Source organism: Crotalus tigris, unplaced genomic scaffold (assembly GCF_016545835.1).
Source record: "Crotalus tigris isolate CLP2741 ecotype Arizona unplaced genomic scaffold, ASM1654583v1 scf7180000024439.5362192, whole genome shotgun sequence".
NCBI lineage: Eukaryota > Metazoa > Chordata > Lepidosauria > Squamata > Viperidae > Crotalus > Crotalus tigris.
The window spans coordinates 3,582,985-3,605,908 of record NW_024100609.1 but is presented as its reverse complement, the minus strand read 5'-3'; the positions used below and the strand labels follow the sequence as shown (position 1 = coordinate 3,605,908).

At 38.9% G+C, this 22,924-nt stretch overlaps 1 protein-coding gene across 1 annotated transcript; it reads left to right on the top strand.

The window, feature by feature from the left end:
• The first annotated feature begins 310 nt into the window (after positions 1-310).
• MTO1 (mitochondrial tRNA translation optimization 1) lies at positions 311-19,652 on the top strand. The gene is made up of 12 exons (XM_039331908.1): positions 311-653; positions 1,264-1,463; positions 5,098-5,215; positions 6,919-7,208; positions 8,451-8,563; positions 11,295-11,485; positions 11,765-11,895; positions 13,248-13,452; positions 13,557-13,728; positions 16,363-16,481; positions 17,278-17,435; positions 17,963-19,652. Exons 1-12 carry the CDS (start codon positions 431-433, stop codon positions 18,149-18,151), a joined length of 2,109 nt encoding a protein of 702 aa, XP_039187842.1. The 5' UTR covers positions 311-430; the 3' UTR covers positions 18,152-19,652.
• Positions 19,653-22,924: the final 3,272 nt, after the last annotated feature.

Genomic DNA, 22,924 nt, shown 5'->3' with positions numbered 1-22,924 from the left:
ATAACCCCTGGACAGCCTAAGCTGACAAAAAATGCTGAATGCAAATAATGCCACTTGGATCATCCAAAATAAGGACCGAATCTAGCATGATTTCCAAACAAAAATTATAATCTCTAAGGGAAGAAGGCAAGCCCAACCCAAACATCTCACTCTGCCCGCTGGCTCAAAATCTTCGGCTTTCCACCAACGTAGCCTTCCTTTCATTTCCCTTCAGTCACTTAGCCCCCAATCGTCACACCCACTTGCCATTGCGCATGCGTATACTGTCCCAGCCGTAAAACGTAAATCTCCAGATGCCTTTGTCGTAAGAGTCAAGATGGCGGCGTCCAGCGAGCCAGATGGGGCTAATAACCCCGGGCTCTCAATTTAACCCCGTTTCTGCCGTGGTTTACCCGACGCCTCGGTGATTTATTCACCTTTCTACTGTCGGATGTTTCCCTTCGGTGGCGGCTGGCGCCGCCTCGCGGTACCGTCGGTCATCGGATCGCGGTTGCAGCGTGCGCGGAACAGCGGGAGCGCGGCGGATGAGTTGGGCAAGTCAAAGTATGACGTCATTGTCATCGGTGGGGGCCATGCTGGCGTGGAGGCCGCGGCCGCGGCTGCCCGAGTGGGAGCCCAGACTTTGCTCATCACACACAAAATAGACTCCATAGGTAAAGCCTCCCCTTTAAGTGGCATGAACGTGTGAACAACCGTGAATGTGTTTGAACACAAAGCTAGTCAACCACATTAGGGAAAGGTTTCCCAGTCGTGTCCGACTCTAGGGTACTTATCTCCGTTATCCCATCTATTATAGCTATTTGGATTTGTTGCATTGTCCAAAGACACATAATTGGATTAATTGTGTAAACTATGGTCCTGTTAACAATTTAAGCATGTTGTGTGACTATACCTATGTGTTTTACTTTCATACTTCTTTCCAATAGGATTTGGTAAACCTTTTGTTTTACATTTTAAATGTAGACTATTCTGCCATTCTTCCAATTGCCCAATAATGTAGAACGTAGTGGAAGTTATGTGGTTTTCATAACACAACTGTGGGTATATGGAATTGTTAACCTTTTTCCTGCATTCTAGCCATACATTGTTAATAAATACATTGTTACAAATGTCCTAGTACTAAATTGCTAATAAGTTGCTATTTCCAACCCACAGGAGCTATTTTTCCGGTGCCTGTCAGCCTTTACACCTATTTTTATGTGTGTGTGTCTTTATATGATACATAAACTTCTATATAAAAATTGAACCTTGTGTTTGGTGCAGGACAAATGTCATGCAACCCTTCCTTTGGTGGAATTGGGAAAGGACATCTCATAAGAGAAGTGGATGCACTGGATGGGGTCTGTGGTCGAATCTGCGATCAGTCTGGAGTGCATTACAAAGTGCTAAACAAAAGAAAGGGACCAGCAGTCTGGGGTTTCAGGGCACAGATTGACCGAAAGCTCTACAAAGAGAACATGCAGGTGAGATGGGAAAGAGCAAAGTGGAAAAATAGGTATCTTAGACTGCCATTTTATTTCCTGGAAGAAAGTCTAATATCTAATTGGATGTACTAGATATTAAATGAAAAAAAAAAAACAAAAAAAAACTAGGCCACTCAGGTATGAACTAAATTATATTCCTGATGAATATACAGTAGAGGTGACAAATAGATTTAAGGAATTAGATCTGATAGACAGAGTGCCTGAAGAACTATGGATGGAAGTTCGCAACATTGTACAAGAGGTAGCAACTAAAACCATCCCAAAGAAAAAGAAAAGCAAGAAAGCAAAATGGCTGTCTGAGGAAGCTTTGCAAATAGCTGAGGAAAGAAGGGAAGCGAAAGGCAAGGGAGAAAGAGAAAGATACACCCAATTGAATGCAGAATTCCAGAGAGTAGCTCGAAGAGATAAGAATGCCTTCTTAAATGAACAGTGCAAAGAAATAGAAGACAACAACAGAATAGGGAGGACCAGAGATCTCTTCAAGAAAATTGGAGATATGAAGGGAACGTTGCATGCAAAGATGGGCATGATAAAGGACCAAAATGGCAGGGACCTAACAGAGGCAGAAGAGATTAAGAAGAGATGGCAAAACTACACAGAAGAACTATACAAGAATGAGCTTAACATCCCAGATAACCACAATGAGATGGTCATTGACCTCGAACCAGACATCTAGAATGTGAAGTGAAATGGGCCTTAGAAAATCTGAGCAACAACAAAGCTAGTGGAGGTGACAGTATTCCAGCTGAGCTATTCAAAATCTTAAAAGACGATGCAGTAAAAGTGCTACACTCAATTTGCCAGCAAATTTGGAAAACTCAACAGTGGCCACAGGATTGGAAAAGTCAGTTTACATTCCAATTCCAAAGAAAGGCAATGCCAAAGAATGTTCAAACTATCGCACCATTGCACTCATTTCACATGCTAGTAAAGGTATGCTTAAAATCCTACAAGCTAGACTCCAGCAGTATGTAGATCGAGAACTACCAGAAGTACAGGCAGGATTTTGAAGAGGCAGAGGAACTAGAGATCAAATTGCCAACATATGCTGGATCATGGAGAAAGCTAGGAGTTCCAGAAAAACATCTACTTCTGCTTCATTGACTATGCTAAAGCCTTTGATTGTGTGGATCACAACAAATTGTGGCAAGTTCTTAAAGAGATGGGAGTACCAGACCATCTCATTTGTCTCTTGAGAAACCTATATGCGGGTCAAGAAGCAACAGTGAGAACTGGACACGGAACCACTGATTGGTTCAAAATTGGAAAAGGAGTCCGGCAAGGCTGTATACAGTCGCCCTGCCTATTTAACTTATATGCAGAGCACATCATGAGAAAGGCAGAGCTAGATGAATCAAAAGTTGGAATTAAGATTGCCGGGAGAAATATCAACAACCTAAGATATGCAGATGATACTACTCTAATGGCAGAAAGTGAAGAGGAACTAAAGAGTCTCTTGATGCGGGTGAAGAAGGAGAGTGCAAAAGTTGGCTTGAAATTCAACATTAAGAAAACCAAAATCATGGCATCCGGCCCTCTCAATTCCTGGCAAATAGATGGGGAAGAAATGGAGGTAGTGACAGATTTTATTTTTATGGGCTCAAAGATCACCTCAGATGGGGACTGCAGCCAAGAAATTAAAAGACGCTTGCTCCTGGGGAGGAAAGCTATGGCAAATCTAGACAGAATACTAAAAAGCAGAGACATCACCCTGCCAACAAAAGTACGTATAGTCCAGGCCATGGTTTTCCCAGTTGCAATGTATGGCTGTGAAAGTTGGACCATAAGAAAGGCTGAGCGCCAAAGAATTGAGGCCTTTGAACTATGGTGCTGGAGAAGACTCCTGCGAGGCCCTTGGACTGCAAGGCGTTCAAACCAGTCAGTCCTAGAAGAGATCAACCCCGACTGCTCTTTAGAAGGCCAGATCCTGAAGTTGAAACTCAAATACTTTGGCCACCTAATGAGAAGGAAAGACTCACTGGAGAAGGGCCTAATGCTGGGAAAGATTGAGGGCAATAGAAGAAGTGGACGACAGAGAATGAAGTGGCTGGATGGAGTCACTGAAGCAGTAGGTGTGAACTTAAATGGACTCCAGAAGATGGTAGAGGACAGGAAGACCTGGAGGAACGTTGTCCATGGGGTCGCGATGGGTCGGACACGACTTCGCAATTAACAACAACAACAAATGAAAAAAAACAACTGCTAAATGTATAAACAAAAGATTCATGAATTCATTGTGGATTCTATGTATAAAAAACAGTGCTTTCTTATAGCATTAATTTTGAGACATTTTTGAGAATGTCCATTAATCTCATTTATTAATTTTAAAAATATACTATTGCCTCTTACAAGATACTGAAGGAATATATAAGGCTTCAGATGCAAAGTTTTAATGGGAGAAATCCATGTTGTAATGCATAGGGAAAAGATCTCTTCATATTTTTGAAATTTGTACCTTATAAAACTTATACCTCAATCTGGAAATTGTGAAGATTTTTACCAAATTCCCCCCTCTTTTTGCATCGCTAAGAACTTTCTCCTCTGTTCCAGATGGTTCCAATTTTTCTAGAGAAATTTGAAGGGCACAAGGAATTTATAAGAGTGAAGCAGCGGTCTTTGTCCTACCAACAGAATTGCTCCATTTATTTAGAAGACTACCTTTAATTCATAGGTGTGGTTTATTCTGTTTTTCCCCATTAACTACTCATATGAGCAGACCTGGAAGGAAAAATAACATCATCATATTATATATCCCTCAAATGTTAGTCTTTATGAAACCAAAACAGCATACCAAAATAGATATCCCAATACTTGGGAAAGTTAAAAACTTGAAAAGAGTTTCTTTTGAAAAAATAAATCCAGGGCTGATTGTGCTTAATAAGGAATGCTGGTTGATTGTCAAAGGGGAAAATAGAAAAGGGGATATTTTGTTCAAGGCTTCACTTGTAAAGTCTAACTTTTCTTTATAATTTATCATCTCAGCCCTACACCATGCAAATCCTTTAGTAGAGCACTTTGCAAAGTGAACAAAGCATCTGTCTGAACCTATTTCTTAAGATGCCAAGGTTGATATATTTCCCAAACAAATTCTGGCTGGGAATTTGCTTCTTAATCTCCTGAGTGTGCATGTATATGCACAGAAAACAGCTCTGCCACAGTTGCCACCAAAGCACAGTGAACAATGCAATATCCATCTGCAAGTGCAGAAAGAAGCTTTGTTTTGTGAAATATCCTTTTGGATGGTTTGCCCAGCTTTATTAAATGTTGCTGGTTCACTGTAAATAGTGAAATTATAAATCTTTAGGAAAGTGCAGTAAACAAACTAACAAAAGCTATTCTATTTTTCTTATACACTGGCTTACATTTTAATAAACTCAGGTAGCATGGGAAATTCCTAAGTGCAATAAAGGTATCCTGAACAAAAAAAATAAGATTTATTTATCAGTAGCAAAGTGGAACCTGAATTTTTACCCAATGGCTTGCACTCTAAAGAGATATTCTTGAGATGGAAGAAAGGTTCCATGCTAGTAATTGGAAGGTTTTTGTTTACTTTTCATTCCATTGGAGATCTTGACCAAGTGAGGGTGTTCAATTCTTTTTTCTTCCCCAGTAGAAAGAAATTCTGCAAACCCCACTCCTGACCACTTGTGAAGCATCAGTGGAAGATCTGCTGCTGACAGTACCAGAGCCAAATCATCCTGGAAAATCCTGTGTCAGTGGAGTCATTCTGGGTTAGTATTGGAAGAAAGTGCCACTTCCTGAATCAAGGTTTCCATCCATCTGCACGGAGAACCATTCATTGCTGTGGAAATCTGTTTCAAGGCCCTGGAGAAGCCTAGTTGCTCTCGGTGGTGATTGGTACATAAGGTTTTCATAACTAGGACTTCTTCCCTGCCCCCCTCCAAGTTATTTGTTCAAGTGCTGTTTTGTAAAGTAGTCTATGAGAAAATCTGTCTCCATTCATTTGCATTAGAACATGGTGGCAGGTGGGATTCGGTTTAGAAATTAGCCCAGTTAACTCTGTAGAAATTAGTTTTGTTTATTTTTCAGTCAATATAATGTGAGTGAGAAAACTTTAAGATATCTTAAAACTTTCGGTCCAGAAGCTGTCTGGCTCTCCACACTTTGACTCAAACTCCTGCTTCTTAGAGTAGCAGTTTGATAGTTATTTCTGTCACCGCTGATTTGCATGGGAGGACCTCACCTGGTTTAACTTCCTAGTAGTTTTTAGGCTAAAGTCAAAAAAAATGATTGCTGCAGTGCCCCCTTCTGGTGAAATTAAAGGTCGTAGCCATTTCCCTGCCTTGTAATAAGTTAAAAAAGAATCCAACAAACTATATGAAAGTAAATATTGGGATTCTGACAAGTCACATAATGCGATTGAACTTTTACCCAACAAGGGTAAGCTGTTTTTTTTCTTCTTCCCCCTAAGTATTAAGACAGCTTCCCTGGAGATTTGGTTCAGATTGATAGAAATAGCCTTAAATTATGCAGAGGCACAAAAATAATTCTAGTACACAAAAAATAAAGATTAATCTTAGTTCTCACAAGACATTTTTTTTCCTATTGCAGATTTGAATCAAATTTCATTTTTTGATTTGCAAGTAATCCTTGCTTAGCACCCACACTTGGGACTGGCAACTCTGTCGCTAAATGGCAGGGTCATTAAGCAAGAAATCATACAACTGCAATGAACTTAATACACATGGTCTTTAAGCGAATCAACTGCAGTTGTTAAGTGAGATATGTGACTGCAATTTTACTGCTGGCTCCTTTTATTGATTCTGCTTATCAGAAGCTGGCAGTGAAACGTACAGATGACCATGTGACTGCAAGACACTCAAAGATCACATAGGCCCCCATCAGATGTAGAGCCCCTGAATGTTGATCATGTGACAGCAGGGACCCAGTGACAGTTTAAGCACAATGATCAGTCACAAAGTTGCTTTTTCAGTACTGTCATAACTTTTTGGCTCAGGATAGTAAATTGTTTTATTTCAGGGTTTGTGATTTAGTTCAATGTGTGACTCTTTGATATTCATAAAAGATCAGACTAAATACCTATATCTATTAAATACATATATCTTAAAATAAGAGCAGGATTTATACATAAACCTTTGTTGTAGATGAGATGATATAAGTGTAAGATACAGAGTTTAAACATTAACATTGTATGTCTTGGAGTGGTGTTCCCTAAATTAATATCCTTCAGATATCTTAGAATTGTAATTGCCAAAATTCTGAGCTATGCCTGAAAGATACCAGGTTGAAGCTGCTTTAGAATTTTAGACAATTTTGAGGTGAATGTTTTTCTTTTCTAAATTGTAGCTATCTGTATTGATCTAAATCTGCTTGCCTAGAAAACAGATGCTTACAATCAAGGCAGAAGTTAGTATGATACATGGCCCGTTTCATTTTCTTTTGTCATCCTCAGAAGATGGAACAAAAGTCCATTCTGGGAGTGTCATTCTGACTACAGGGACATTTCTGAGAGGGATGGTTCTAATCGGATTGGAAATGCATCCTGCGGGACGAATGGGAGACCAACCCTCGGTTGGCCTGGCCCAGACGCTGGAAAAGATTGGATTTACCATGGGAAGACTCAAGACTGGAACTCCTCCACGGTTGCTGAGAGACTCCATTGATTTCACTCATCTTCAGAAACAGGAGGCAGATAACCCCCCTGTGCCATTCAGCTTCCTCAGTGAAGCTGTGTGGATTAAGGTGGGCCAAAAAATGCAGGGGAGTGCATGTGTATCCATATAGTCCTGGTCTTTTCCAGCATATGAAAAGACATGGCTGTTTCCATGTGGAAGGGGTCTGAATGGCTAGGGGATTTCATAAAAGAAACCCTCATAAATCATGGCAAAAGGCCATCTAATGCAGCATTCAGTGACAGTTCTCAGAGGATAGCTCAAAGCAGGATATAAGTTCTACCTCAGTTCTAGGTACAATTACAGTTGGTTACAGTTCTATTCCTGTATGTTTCTATGTGACAGGGAGGGACATGATGGTATTTCTCTATTTTTGTGTTAGGAATTGCTAAGATTTAGGGAAACAGTTTCTCTAAAGCTTCACTAATGTTAAGGCTGCCTGTTGATTATATATATATATATATATATATATATAAAAATGTCCTAATTTTGGGGGGACCAGGTTTCATTAGGTCTTTGAATGGTATTCTCAAGTCACCTAAAAACTGGTGGCTAGAGCTAGCAAAAATTAATTAAGATTGTTATAATATATTTACAATCAAGAATGTTTAGTGAAATGGGAAGAATCTTTGAGGACTTTGTGTTCCAGTTCTTGGGAATAGTATGTTGCTTTAGGATCGCAGATTGTGTAATTGTGGTTTAGAGAATTTAAAGGATAGCTTTTAAAAGCCATTTCCTCTTCTCTCCTGATATTTTTCTAATACAGACTTTCCATATGATTCTTACACTTTATCCTCATTCCCTTCTTGAACGTTATATATACATTTATATATTATTTAACATTATAGCTTTTAAGATTAGTACTTGATGCTAATAGTATTAAAAAGTATTTGTAAAACTATACATTAGTGCATAAATGCTTCCTCAGCTGATGCAAGATTTCTCACTGTTTTCTTCCTGAGCATTACCTAAATCTTTTCCATAAATCCCTCAATTTTTCTGGGCAAACATGCAGGAGAGGGAGAATCTTTATCCATCCAATAGATCCTAGATTGTGATTATAGTATTTAACTGATTGTTGAGCAAAGAATAATTTTAAAAATGGGTCACCATTAGAAAGAATTAGATGCTCAATTTTCTGAATGACATTTGATTAATCTAGTATCATTTGGCATTAGCTGGTGAAGAAGTTCTAATCAAAAAATTTTTGATTTTTTTTCCAGTAAGCAGAATCCAAAGTCAACCTAATGTATATTTGGCATGTATAAAAATTATTTAATGCATTCACCAAATCCTGATAATTCTTTTACAGCCAGAAGATCAGTTGCCCTGTTATTTGACTCACACCAACCCTGAGGTAGAGCAGATCATCCATGAGAATCTTCATCTGAGCAATCACATCACAGAAACAGTAAAAGGACCCCGGTGAGTCTCTATTACATTTCTTCGTGTGTGAAGTGCTAGGCTCAGCAACCTTTCCAAATGGCAAGCACTGTCAAATGATTGGTATAAAGTTGTAGAAAAACCAAAAGTAGGTTTTAAACATTTGTTATAAAATTTTATTTTTAAAAATGAACAATATCATATGATAACCCTTTGGGAATACAGATCTTGTTTGCTTTTAGTTTCTTTCAAGAAATTGATATGAATTGGTTGTTTGTGCTGTCTTAAGAGTTGCTGCTGTTTTCTGTCATTAACATTTTATTATATTGTAAGCCGTTTAGAATTGGTTTGTGATTAAAGTAGCCATTTTTAAAATCAGTTGTTTTCTATCTACAGACATGTGAAAAAGAAATAACACCCTCTGAGTTCTATGGTTTTATTTATAAGGACATAGTAAAAAATCATCTGGTCCTTAGCAGTTCTTAAAAGTAGGTAAATCCTTGGATGAACAACAACACATGACATATTACACCATGTCATCATTTATTTTATAAAAAGAAAGACAAAGTGGAGAAGCGATATTGAAAAAGCTAAGTACACCTTCTGATTCAGTAGCTTGTAGAACCACCTTTAGCAGCAATAACTTGAAGTAATCATTTTCTGTATGACTTTATCAGTCTCACATCGTTATGAATATTGCCCACTTTTTGCAACATTGCTTCAGTTCATTAAGGTTTGTGGGTATTTGTTTATGCACGGTTCTCTTGAAGTCCCACCACAGCATTTCAATTGATTTGAGGTCTGGACTTTGACTGGGACATTGCAACACCTTGATTCTTTTCTTTTTCAGCCATCCTGTTGTAGATTTACTGGCGTGCTTGGGATCATTGTCCTATTGCATGATCCAGTGTAGGCCAAGCTTTAGCTGTCAGACAAAGGGCCTCACATTTGACTCTAAAATATTTTGGTATATAGAGGAGTTCTGGTAGATTCAATAACTGCAAGGTGCCCAGGTCCTGTGGCTGCAAAACAAGGCCGAATCATCAACCCTCCACTGCCATTGCTTGATGGTTGGTGCGAGATGTTTGTGCTGACATGCTTTATTTGGTTTTCATCAAATGTTGCAGTTGTACATTATGGTGAAACATCTCCACTTTAGTCTCATCTGTCCAAAGGTCGCTGTTCCAGAAATCTTATGATTTGTTCAGATGCAACTTTGACAACTTAAGTTGTGCTGCCATATTCTTTTTAGGGAGAAGAGGCTTTCTCCTGACAACCCTTCCAAACAAATTATACTTGTTCAGTCTTTTTCTAATTGTATTGTTGTGAACTTCAACATTTAACATGCTAGCTGTAGAGATGTTTTTCTTGGATTTTTTGCAATTTCTCTGAGCATTGCACAGCCTGACCTTGGGGTGAATTTGCTGAGATTTCCACTCCTGGGAAGATTGGCAACTGTCTTGATTGTTTTCCATTTGTGAATAATCTTCCTCACTGTAGAATGATGCACATTAAATTGTTTGGGAATGGCCTTTTAACCCTTCCCAGATTTATGGGCAGCAACAATTGCTTCTCTAAGATCATTGCTGATGTCTTTACTCTTTGGTATTGTGTTAACACACACCTCAATGCTGGAGACGAACACACTCCTGAAGCTTCAGCTTTTATAGAGTTAGTCATATTTGTTGATGATCATTTGATCAAGGACCCTTGATTAGCAGTACCTGGCTGCTACTTGGCCTCTTCATATCTATGGAAGCAGTAAAAGTCAACATATGGCTTCTCCATTTTGGCTTTCTATTTGTAAAATAAATGATGACACGGTGCAATATGCTATCTGTTGTTATTCTTCTGAGGTTGTATTTACCTACTTTTGAGAACTGCTAGGGACCAGATTATATTTATTATATCCTGATACATAAAACCATAGAACTCAAAGAGGGTGTACATTTTTTTCACATGACTGTATATTGGATGCCCTTCTGTGACCCCATAAATGCCATATTACTGATTCCCAGAATTACTACTAATCTCTGTAGTACTTGACACAGTATAATAAAACCCTAACATAAAATAAGAGATAAACATAAATGCTGAGAAGCTTAAAATCTAAATGTCAATCTTGACAGCCAAAAGGAAAAATACCTGTCAAGAGAAAAGAGGCATAAATGCAACTGCATTATACTGAGTCATGATTTCTATAGTTTCCTCTGAAGGCTTTTAAGCAGGATGCCAGGAGCTGTATTCCAAAAACTAGATGATCCCAAAACAATTATAATTTAATATACCTTAATTATACAATTTTAAAATTCTAACAATATTAAAAAGTATGATTAAATCCAATCCTCTTAAATTTAATTTGTTCTTTTGCCCAAGGTTACAATTAAACATTAAAATTTTAGTGGCGGACTTTGAATTGACCTGGGGTTCTGCTCATAAGGCTTTCAGTGTTATGTATCCCTGTATTAGTAGTGGGGGAATTCATCAGAAAGATGAGGCACAAGTGATTCTTAGTAGATCCTCCCAGGCCATTCAGATGGGTGAGTGAAGGCCCCTTGGATTTCATGGAGTCGTTTCTTTTTTCTGCTCCCATCTGGTTTCTATCATCTTAGCTATCTTTTGTTCTTTAGTTTTTTGTTTCATATTGTATTTTTTATGTTTTTACTTGCGAGCTACCCAGACTCATTGGGAATTGGGTGACAGACAAATAAATAAATAAGCTAGTTTCCTGATGGTGTTGGCATCCTGATTTAGCTGACCATCCTGTATCTAGATACTGCCCCTCCCTTGAGTCTAAAGTTCTACGTTTTCCGAATCGTGGGCATCAGATCTGGTTGGAGCCTGAAGGTCTGGATTCCGATGTCACATACCCACAGGGAATGTCCCTGACCCTGCCTTCTGAGATCCAGGAAAAAATCATCCGTCTCATTAGAGGCTTGGAACATGCTAGGATGATACAGCCAGGTGAGAAGTTGGAAGGTCAGATTTTTGTGTAAGCAGCTTATGATTTGGAAAATCATGTTATTTCCTGTGCCCTCCCACTCATATAGGGATTTTATCTGTTCAAATGTGGAGACATCTTTTCCTACTTTTAGAAAAATAGTTCACTAATCAACTTGTACACTAGCACGTTGTTCAGCACCTGTCAAAATACTTAACAGCCAGATTTATAGAGTTATGTTTTCCATGTGCATTTGACGAACATTGTTTGCAAAACTATTTTACCCATTTTATTCATACCAGGCTACGGAGTTCAGTATGATTATCTGGACCCACGTCAGCTGAGCGCCTCCCTGGAGTCTCGTCTGGTGCAGCGGCTGTTCTTTGCAGGACAGATCAATGGCACAACAGGCTATGAGGAAGCTGCAGCCCAGGTGGGTGACTTGAGAAAAGCATGCAGGAAGTGGACCAAAGTTCAGAGCCAGCATCTGCGATACTAATTTCATCAGTGACATTTAGCCACAAGACATTTTACTAGTTCGTTCAGATTAAGCAACTGCTCCTCATTCATGTCAGGGCTTGCATGGAACACACAGCAATTTTTCACACACCTTTGGAATGCATGCGATGAGGGAATTTACTCTTGTCCTAAAGAGAATCTGGGGTTCTGGCTGCCAGAGGTTCAGTCATCTTATCATAATATCCAGGAGGAAACATGTTAACAAAGGAATATTTGGGTTGAGTAGCAGAATGCCCTTGAATTGGTAACAAAGATGAAGCCAGAGACCTCTGTTTCATTGCCATTATTTGTATTAATAATGGCAATGAAAAAAATGGCTGGCCTAGACATTAAAAAGGAAGGGGAAATGAACCCATTTTTTCTGAATAAAAGGATGCTTGATTCTAAGCACTTTCTAAAGGAAAACAGAGATGTCACTGGGTATGTGTCAGTTATTTTGTTTGTGCTACAATCTGATGCATTAAAGGTTTTCAAGTCAAAAGTTACTCAACTAGATGTTAATGACTAGCCATACAACACACCCTTCTTCCCACTTGACTGGATTTATTTGCTAATATTTCAGACTGTTTTGCATTTAGAAAGCAGCTTAATTGGTGACAAAGTGAACCTGAGCTTCTGCTGTCTCTTGACATCATCTACATAGCTTTTGGTCAGCTGCCCCAGCTTTCCTTTCTGAGGTTCCCTTGTAGGTCTTATTCTTCTTATTCTAAACCATTTGTTGTTTGCATTCTTTTAAGACTTTCCGTTTTTGTTCTGCTGGAATCATTGGCTCATGGTTTTTTCCTTGGAACTTTCCTAGGTCTAAGATTGATTTTCTCTAGGGCAGAGGTGGGCAATTTGTAAAGAATTATGAGTTTCAATTCAGTTTCCTGATCTGCTGTCTCTCCCCACCACTAATACGGAGATGTGACTAGACAGATTATTGATTTCCAGAGGCAGAGCATTAAAGCTAAGAACAAAAGTGATTTGCCTCCTATAGGCCTCTCACACCTATTCTTACCCTTCATTTTTGAAATACTGAAGAAAAAGTTTGTCACAGTTCAGTCTTATAGCTGCCAAGCTTCTATGGGATGACCCTGTGACATTGTGGCCCAAATAGGACATTGGAAAGCCACATACGAATCATTGGCTGCCCCTTACTGCTCTATAATTGAAGTAGCTCAAGTCCAAAACAGTGGGCAGCAGTACCCATCAAACAGACCAATAATATTTGCTATCCAGTCATGTTTTCCTTATAACTCCTATTAGCCTATGTTCATCTTGCAGGGTGTTGTTGCTGGAATCAATGCTGGCTTGAGGATCCAAGGGAAGCCTCCTTTTATTGTCAGTCGCACCGAGGGATACATTGGGGTTTTGATTGATGATCTCACCACTCTTGGCACCAAAGAGCCATACCGGATGTTCACCAGCCGGGCAGAGTTTCGGATGTCTCTGCGACCAGACAATGCTGATAGTAGGCTCACCTTCCGAGGTACTGACTCCTTCAACATCTGTTTTGATAACACTCATTCTTTCCTCATCAGGTGCCGTTCCTTCTTATTTATTTCTGTATTTTTTTTGATATACATTTCCAAGGCTACCATGAAGCTGGTTGTGTGTCACAAAAGCGGTATGAACAAGCCTCTTGGATGAAAGCAATGCTAGAAGAAGGAATGGAAGCACTGAAGTCTGTTCGGTTTGGCTATAAAATGTGGCGGCAGCTCATTCCAGAAGCTCGAATGAGCCATCATCATAATTTCCCTCGCAGGTTGTGGTTTTTTGCTGTTATTCTAGAGTTTTGCTTGCTGAGGCATAAAACCATCATTCTTGCATTCCATTTCTCACCTTTAAGTGGAACAATCTAGTACATGTATGGATTTTAAGAAGTTCTTTGAGTTCTTCAGAAACGTAATACATTTCCTTTACCATTGATTTGAATGAGCCCAGATGTGTGAGGAATGAAAAAATTGTTTAAAAGTTTAAGCTGCCTCAATAGCCAAAGCTCTTAGGGCTTTTACAATAAAACTCACTAAAAGATGCAATGTGAGTAAAAATACCAAATAATAAAATGAAATGAAATGCAAAGTAAAAGCACGCACAAACTAAGGAGCAGAAAGGTGATCATTCCAGTTCTAACGCAGTATCACTTAAAATACAAAAGCCGATTCAAACAGGTCTTTTTCATCTGGTTCAAAATGATGCTTATGTGGGTGCCACTTGAGCCTCTCTGGGGAAGGCATTTTATAAATGAGGTGTTACCACAGAGGATGCCATCTTCTTTGTAGAGACCCACTTTACCTCTTTGATGGGAAGATTTCAAGGAGGGCCCCCTTGGAAAATCTTAAGACCCAAGGAGGAACATATAGAACAGTGGTTCTCAACCTTTTTAATGCCGTGACCCCCCAACCGGTCATAAGTCGAGGACTACTCAACTGGTCATAAGTCGACGACTACTCAACTGGTGCAGCACCGTTTGCAGAATGGGACTTTTGGCGGGCTCAGCAGGGCAGAGACAGCCTGGACAATTCCTATTGGCTTTTGAAAGCCAATAGAATTAGACTCTATTCAAGAGAGTCTATTCTATTGGCTTTCAAAAGCCAATAGAATAAAAGGGAGTAGCACAGCTAAGGAAAAGGGGGAAAAAAATGGCGGACTGCGTTGTTTGGCGACCCCCGTGAAATGGTCGTTCGACCCCAAATGGGGTCCCGACCCACAGGTTGAGAACCACTGGTATAGAAGAAGGTGCTCCTTAAGTTACCTCTTCAGGTAAGATCAGGGCGTATGTGCTTACAACTTCAGTTAGATTAAGTAGGAACTATAATAAGTACTTTTTATAGGAAAAATTAAATAATCTGCTGAAAATTTGTGATTCAAATGTAGTCAATTCTTTAATCAAAATTTCAAATCAGAAAAAGAGTTCCTTGTGCTTTATTTTAGGAATAAATACTTTTAAATAAAATATAAAGTATGGAATTGAGGGACAGTTTGAGGTAGTGACTAAAATAATCATGCATTTGTTGCCTGCGTAAGTATATGGAGAGCAAAACTGGATTTTGCCTAATTTCAGAAAATATTCTTCATCTAGTCAAAATAAAAATATCATTTTTAATTTTAAAAAGTCAAAGTAGTTTTAGGATTGAAGTCTTAATTATACCAACTTTTCTAAATAAGAACTCATTTCTCCTTTATAGGTCTACTTTCATTACTTTTTTTTTTTTTATTAAGAAAATTTATATAACTGTCTAACTCACTCAGAATGACTCCAGGTGGCTTACAAAAATAGAATTCTAATACAAAGTTCTGCTACCCTATGTTATTATTTAACATTATTAAATGTTCTTATGTGAACATTTATGTTGCATGTCAAGAGAGCAACCAATAAAACACTATTGAGAGCCCTTAATTCCATGGAGAAGATATATGAGTGTCATGTCCCATGCATGACAAACAGGATAGAACATTCCTTTCATGATTTTGAGAAAAGTATCAGATATGCAGGGACCTCTAATCTTTTCCTTGATGTAAATACCATTTGATTTTTTTTATATATATATATGTTCATTTCTGATAAATTTGCTATTTTTCATATAGTTTTTTCCCCTCAAATTCTGATGTGTAGTTGCTTTTTAAATTTATTTTACATATTTATTTGTATCCTGCCTTTATTATTTGTACAAATAACTCAAGATTGTGAACATATCCAACACATCTTCCTCCTCCTATTTTCCCCACCACAACAACCCTGTGAGATGGGTTGGGTGAGAGAAAATGATTGGCCTAAAACCACCCCACCTGCCTTTCATGACTAAGACAGGACTTGAACTCAGAGTTTCTGGTATTCTAGCCTGTGCCTTAATCACTAGACCAAATGGGCTCCCCATGTATTAGCACAGTGGTTCTCAACCTTTTTAATGCCACGACCCCAACCGGTCGTAAGTCAAGAACTACTCAACCGGTCGTAAGTCGAGGACTATTCAACTGGTGCAGCACCATTTGCAGAATGGGACTTTTGGCGGGCTCAGCAGGGCAGAGACAGCCTGGACAATTCCTATTGGCTTTTGAAAGCCAATAGAATTAGACTCTATTCAAGAGAGTCTATTCTATTGGCTTTCAAAAGCCAATAGAATAAAAGGGAGTAGCACAGCTAAGGAAAAGGGGAAAAAAATGGCGGACTGCGTTGTTTGGCGACCCCCGTGAAATGGTCGTTCGACCCCAAATGGGGTCCCGACCCACAGGTTGAGAACCACTGTATTAGCAGATTTAAAAATATTTTAGACATATAATTCAAAATTCTATGGAAATAGAAATTAACTAAAGTTTTTAATGTTATAATCTGCCTTCTTGTGCCAAACCTGGAGATTATTTCACTGCTTAATAGAATGGTTTGTTTCTTTTTGTTCAGTGCTCTAGAAATCTTTCAGAATCCAGAGGTCAGTATGGATCTTTTAGCTAGAGCTCTCCCAGAATCCATGAAAAAATTCACGGAATGGAAACTACTGGCAGAAAGGCTGAAAATAGAAGGTACAAAATATTTTATTGGATGGTAAATAATTATAATAGCCATAGATTTCTTTTGCAAGAAAGTAGCTCAAGACATAGGTTGTAAATTCTTGCCAAACTGAGGACATGCTGAATTTCTGTGAAAAATAGGTGCGGTAGAAAGAGTGAGTTTGTTCCTTCTGCAATGCAGAAAAAAATTGATTGCATGAACTATGGAAAAAATAAAATGGAATATAATGGAATTATTTCCAGACCTTAACTTGTGGCTTTGAAAAAAGCCAAGCTTACCCACATCCACTTTTCTTGTGATGTTATTGCTCACGATAGATTGATAGATAGATAGATAGATAGATAGATAGACAGACAGACAGACAGACAGACAGACAGACAGACAGACAGACAGACAGACAGACCGACCGACCGACCTTTACTGACATTTTTTTTACTGTGGACACAACAGCACACATCAAAAATGAAATTTAGTTGCCCACTCAAAGTGAAACACATACATGACACACCCTAAAAACATACTATATACAACATGTATAGACCCATACCCCTACATATACATAACAAATAAATATTAAATACTGTCCATCTTGAATATATAATGGAAGGAGGAAGCTTGAGAGTTCACAAGGTTAATGCTCTATGGCATATAGCTATAAATGCTATAAGGCATTTATTCCCCATTCTCATTAAGGAATGCATCAGAAATCCCCAGCAATTGCCAGAGTATGCAATTGAGATTTTTTTCTCTCTATTTTTTGTTTCTTCTATCGTTTTTTAAAATTATTTTCATGGCTTTTCCTACAAGCTGTTTATGGTTCGCATGTGGCCAATCAAAAGCTGGAAATAGAGGAAGTACGTCGAGATGAAGCTCTCCGTTTACCCGAGGACTTGGATTATCTCACTATCGATGTATCTCTATCCCAGGAAGTACGAGAGATACTGGATGCCCACCGCCCCCCAACGGTAAAGTACTGGAGGAAGCAGAAAACTTAATGAATGCTGTGTAAACAGTCAGTGTTATGTGTATCCTGGAAGAGTTAGAAATTTTCAAATGTGGTGTTATGTATAAGTAGACGAACAGTCTGCCCTTATTTGAATTAAAAAAGGAAAAATATATCTAAAGAAACTACTTCCAATCTTTGTAGCAGTTACAAATATAATAGTTACCATCTCCACCCTCCCAAATTGTTCATCTTAGTTATCTTCTCCCCATAAACACCTCCTTTTTAATCAATAAATCTAGACTTCACCAATTTATTTTTTTATCTATTCTTAGCAAAAAAAGACCACAAAGGGTTTCCAATCTTTTATAAAAGTAATAATTGCTTCTTCTCTAATCAGACAAGTCAGTTTAACCATTTCTGTAAACTCTTTGTCATTTTCAATCCCTTTCTTTGGGTGTTTTTGTAGTCTTCTGTTTTTATGCATGTAATAGCCTTGCTGCAGTTACCATATTCTAAAACCAGCTCTTTTGCCTTCTCTGGTTTTAGATTGGCGCTCTCGGCCGCATTCCTGGTATTACACCAGCTGCTATTTGTCATCTACTGAGATTTGTGAAAGGCAACCATGGAAGAGCAGAGCAGATAGACAATTCATCTAGGACTGCTGAGCCATTGTCTGCTACAGAGCTGCTGCGTCAAAGAAAGTTTGAAGCTATTGGTACAAATAGCGCTTTTTGAGCCAGAGCCACTGAACCATGATGGGTATTCCCGGTGTTTACAATTTTAAGTCCATCCACTTTAGGCAATGTATATCATTTAATACATACATAAATATCTATGACATTAATATCGATTAAATATCAGTAGGGGATGTTGTGTTATTTTTTCGTATGTACAAAAGAGCACATCACTGAATTTGACTTAAGAGACAAAAGAGGATCGCAGTGGTCTTAAACATCTGCTGGAGCAATTATTTTTGTAACATTTGTTCGCATGTAATAGTATAAACTTGTTAACAAACAGCTTTGTGTGGTTCTTGGCCACAAGGAAGAACAAGGGCAATGAGTTCAACTAGATAAGTACAATTCTTCCTAAATAGTTTAAGAAAAGTATAGCTATCATAATGAATAACATTCATTCATATAATCTTCACAACGTTTTGCACTACTCCAATACTCCAGAGCAGTGTTTCTCAACCTTGACAATTTTAAGGCATGTGGATTTCAACTCCCAGAATTCCACAGCCAGCAATGGTGGCTATGGAATTCTGGGAGCTGAAGTCCACATGCCTTAAAATTGTCGAAGTTGAGAAACACTGCTCCAGAGAAACAGTGCCTACATGGCTTTTTTTAGCTATTTATTGAATTTCTGATCCATCCAGTCTCAATTCAGTTGTCTTAACCTATATCTGAAGCTAGTGCTCTCACTGTCTCTCTGTACATCCATCCATCCATCCACACAAACGCAGAGTCACTTAGCTGAGATGAGGGAGGTAGAGATGTGATAAATAAATACTTCCAAAATTGAGATATTGTGGCTCTTCAGATGCTGCTGAATTACAGGAACTAGCTTCCCTCACCACTGCCTTTTATTTAGCAACAACCAGAGGATCCAAGTTTTCTTCTCACACTGCAGTATATAAAGAAGTGTAGTTAAAAATTCACAGTAAGTGCTCTGTTATTGAATACCTCAGATATTTTCCTTAGATGTCTCCTTTAGTGGCAAATTCCACCCCGCCCTCCTGGTAGCAAATGGGGGAAAGCATTCCCTGAAGTAGACGTTTAAGGGATTTGGGGCTAAAAACTGACCGTTAAAAAAAAACCTGATCACTTTGTATCTGAGACAAATCCCACCAATTGTAATTACTGCCCAGCATTAACATATTAACTTGTACCTAAAAGGACCTGTTCCATTTCAACAGGGAAAAGCGTTAACGAGATGCAAATGTGATACTTTTAATTATATAGCTTTCTACATTTTGGACAAAGTTGTTATTACATGCCATGCCTTTTTCTTGTTAATTAATTTTGTTAAAAACAGCAATATACGGAAATACCTATTTGCTAATAAGGATTCAATATGTGAATTGACTGAAATAATCACCAACATTTGCACCCCACTGAAGATTGTTGAGGAATATGGTCTCCCGAGGAATAACTGCTATTTATTTCGAAGGAGGCAAAACTTGTCTATTTTGAATTTTTTGCTTTGTTTTCTGAATTAAAAGTGACACAAGGACCCTGTTGATTTTGGCTTTGCTAATAATCCGCAAGACAGTATGTAAACTCTAGTTAAGAAAGGGGTTAGTCATTAATTCTTGAATTTTGAGCTTCTGGATCTATTCCAGAGAAAACAAGTAGCTGCCTTAACTTTGTACTAATGAAGAAACATGAAGCAGATTTTGCAGCCTTTCTCTAGCAAATTAAAAAAAAAGGTTGCTAATCTCTGGGTAGTGTGCTATTCAGAGTGGAATGTATCACACAAAGGCAATTACCCTCTGAATCCATGAGTTGCCTGCGCAATCACCGTGAAATAGGTTTATTCTGCTGCCAAAAAATAAAATGTATTAAGATCTACAAAAAGGGCAAGATTCATAGCCCCAAGAACACATTTGTACATAATTAATGATAGGAAATGCATGAATGGAAACAAAAAATTACATGCAATTTTCTGTTGATCTGACTGTTGGAAATTTTAATCAGCATTGTAGTTCATTCTTTTCTAACTGCAAGCAATAATTAATCTCAGTTCTAAAGATATTAGATGGCAATTTTATACTGTTGGAGTGAAAAAAGCAATGGCTTTCCAGATGCTGCTGAATTAATAACAAAATATACATACCTGATAAATGTCATCAAAATAATATTGGGTTTGTTATGACATAATACATATTTCACAAATTATATACTTTCATCATTTTACTACATGGCCTGACACGTAGCAATAGCAAAAGCACTTAGACTTATATACTTCATAGTGCTTCACAGCCCTCTCTAAGCGGTTTACAGAGTCAGCATATTGCCCCAACAATCCGGATCCTCATTTTATCCACCTTGGAAAGATGGAAAGCTGAGTCAACCTTGAGCTGGTGAGAATCAAACTGCTGGCAGTCAGTAGAATTAGTTAGCTTGCAATACTGCATACTAATACTGCGCCATCATGGCTCAATTACATATTTTGTATTAATTGCACAACAAAGTCATGATGCAAGTATTAGATAAGATACATTGTTGGCATAGCATCCTCTTCATCGCTACAGCTACTGCAAGCTGTAGTTCAACGTTTGGAGAGCCATCAATTTCCCATGCTGTGGTACAACATGCTATCTATTGATCTATCAGTTCCAAAAAATATTTTACCAACATGACCATGCTTGTGTACTACCATACAAAGAAAAAATTGTTCAAAGACAAGAATCTCCCATTCTTTCTAACCATTCCATGACACCATTCACTATCTCTTAATTCTGGGATGGCACAAAGTTGTTCGATTTATATCAGATTTAAGAAGAAACATGCTATTAGATAACCAGTGCCTCACCGAGTGATCATTTCAAAGATATTTCGTTACCTAAATGTAGGAACAGAATGGGCAAAGACGTGATGGGACAGAAACAACCTACAACTTCCTGCTGGTTTCACTACTGACTTTTCTTGAGGGAAACTGGCAGGAAGTGTTGGAAAGTATAATCACATAATTATGTCAGTGCTGAAGCAGCCAAAACTTTGCCAAATTTCAATCCCACTGGAGTCATGGGCCCTGTATTTTGGATTCATTTGAAGTATGTTGGTTCAAAAAATGTTGCCCTGTGATGCATTGTTTCACCCAACTGAAGATTATAAACAGACAAACCAAAGTCACACAGTAGAATATAGTAGAACTCCCCAACATAGATTCTCAACCCCATGCCTTTGCAATGAATTAGAATAACAGGGTTGTAAGGGACCTTGGAGGATTTCTAGTCCAATTCCCTGATCAAGGAGGAGACCCCATACCATTCCAGACAAATGGTTGTCCAACATTAGCTTGAAAGCTGCACACTGATTCAGTTATGTCCGGCACACCTAGCTATACATCATCCAAGAATATCTAGATTTTAAAATACTTAGTTAACTGCCCTTTATCCTAACCAGTCTCTTTAAGAATTCTGGTGGTGAATGCTAAACCCCAATCAGGTTCACTGCAGTACCAGAGTAAGATAGATTTTGACTAAACGCAAAGGAAAACTTAGTGATAAAAGCAACTGAAGAGGGAAACGAGTACAACAAACAAGAGTACCACAGAGATACTTTCCTTTGAATGCCTGCACTGAGCAGGGCACTGGACCTTGTGGTTTGAATGACTTCTTCTAGGATTCAAGGTGGCTGGGCTACTTATGAACCAAGGAGCTTCTCTCTGTGCACTGAAAGCCATAGTTACAGTTTGAACACTGGGATCTAGGGGCCTATGAAGGGTTGGTATTTTTAATTTGAGTAACACCTGACACATCTGGCAACTAAGACCCAGCACAAAATACAGGTAGTCCTGAAATCAAACCATTTGTTTAACAACCATATGAAGTTACACAGAACGGAAAAATGTGACTTAACGAACATCCAAAGTTACCACAGACGTCCCAAAATTCCATATGACCATTTTAAAGTTACAACTGCAGCGCCCCTGTGGCCATTCGCCCTTAACGACCAACTCCAGGGACACTGCTGCACCCAACCTCTCTCCCTTCATTCCCATCCTGCCAGGACCCCAGTGTTTGGGCCTGTTCCCCACATACCCATCACCCATTGCACTTACCTTTTGAAGCTCTCTGGACCTATGTTGGGGAAGGAGGGAAGGCTACATATTCCTGAGCCACACCGTTTTGTCTCACCTGCTTATGGGCAGGGACAAAATGGCAGCCACCAGACAAACTGCTTAATTTTGCTGCCTTAATAAGGTTTGCACAGTAGTGCAAAAGCTTCTGAATGCTACAGAAAGCTTCTGCAATGCTGTGCGGACCTTTTTAAGGCAGCAAAACAAAGCAGTTTGTCCCCCAGCTGAGCAGACGCAACCTGAATGCAGCCACCACTTCCAGAATCATGCCATGTGGCCACACGAAGCGGTGAATGCTCCAACACTGGAAGTTTTTAAGAAGAGACTGGACAGCCATTTGTCCGAAATGGTATAGGGTTTCCTGTCTGAGCAGGGGGTTGGACTAGATGACCTCCAAGGTCCCTCCCAACTTTATATTACTATTATTATTATTATTATTATCCATTGCAGCAATCTGAAAGGCCTTGGAGGTCTTCAAAAACAAGTGAGGAGGAGGAGGTTGTTTGGCCTGCTGGGGTAGGAATCAGGCCTAAGGGGGACCCGCTGGCAGTGGGAAAAGGCATGTGGGGACCCAAGGGGCAGGAAGCAGAACACAGGGTGTCTTCAGGTGTGGGGGAGACCTTGGGAGGGCCAGGGCAAGCGGGTCTAGGCTGTGCTAGGCCTTCCTCACCCAGAGGCATCCCACACTCCGCTTAAAGACCC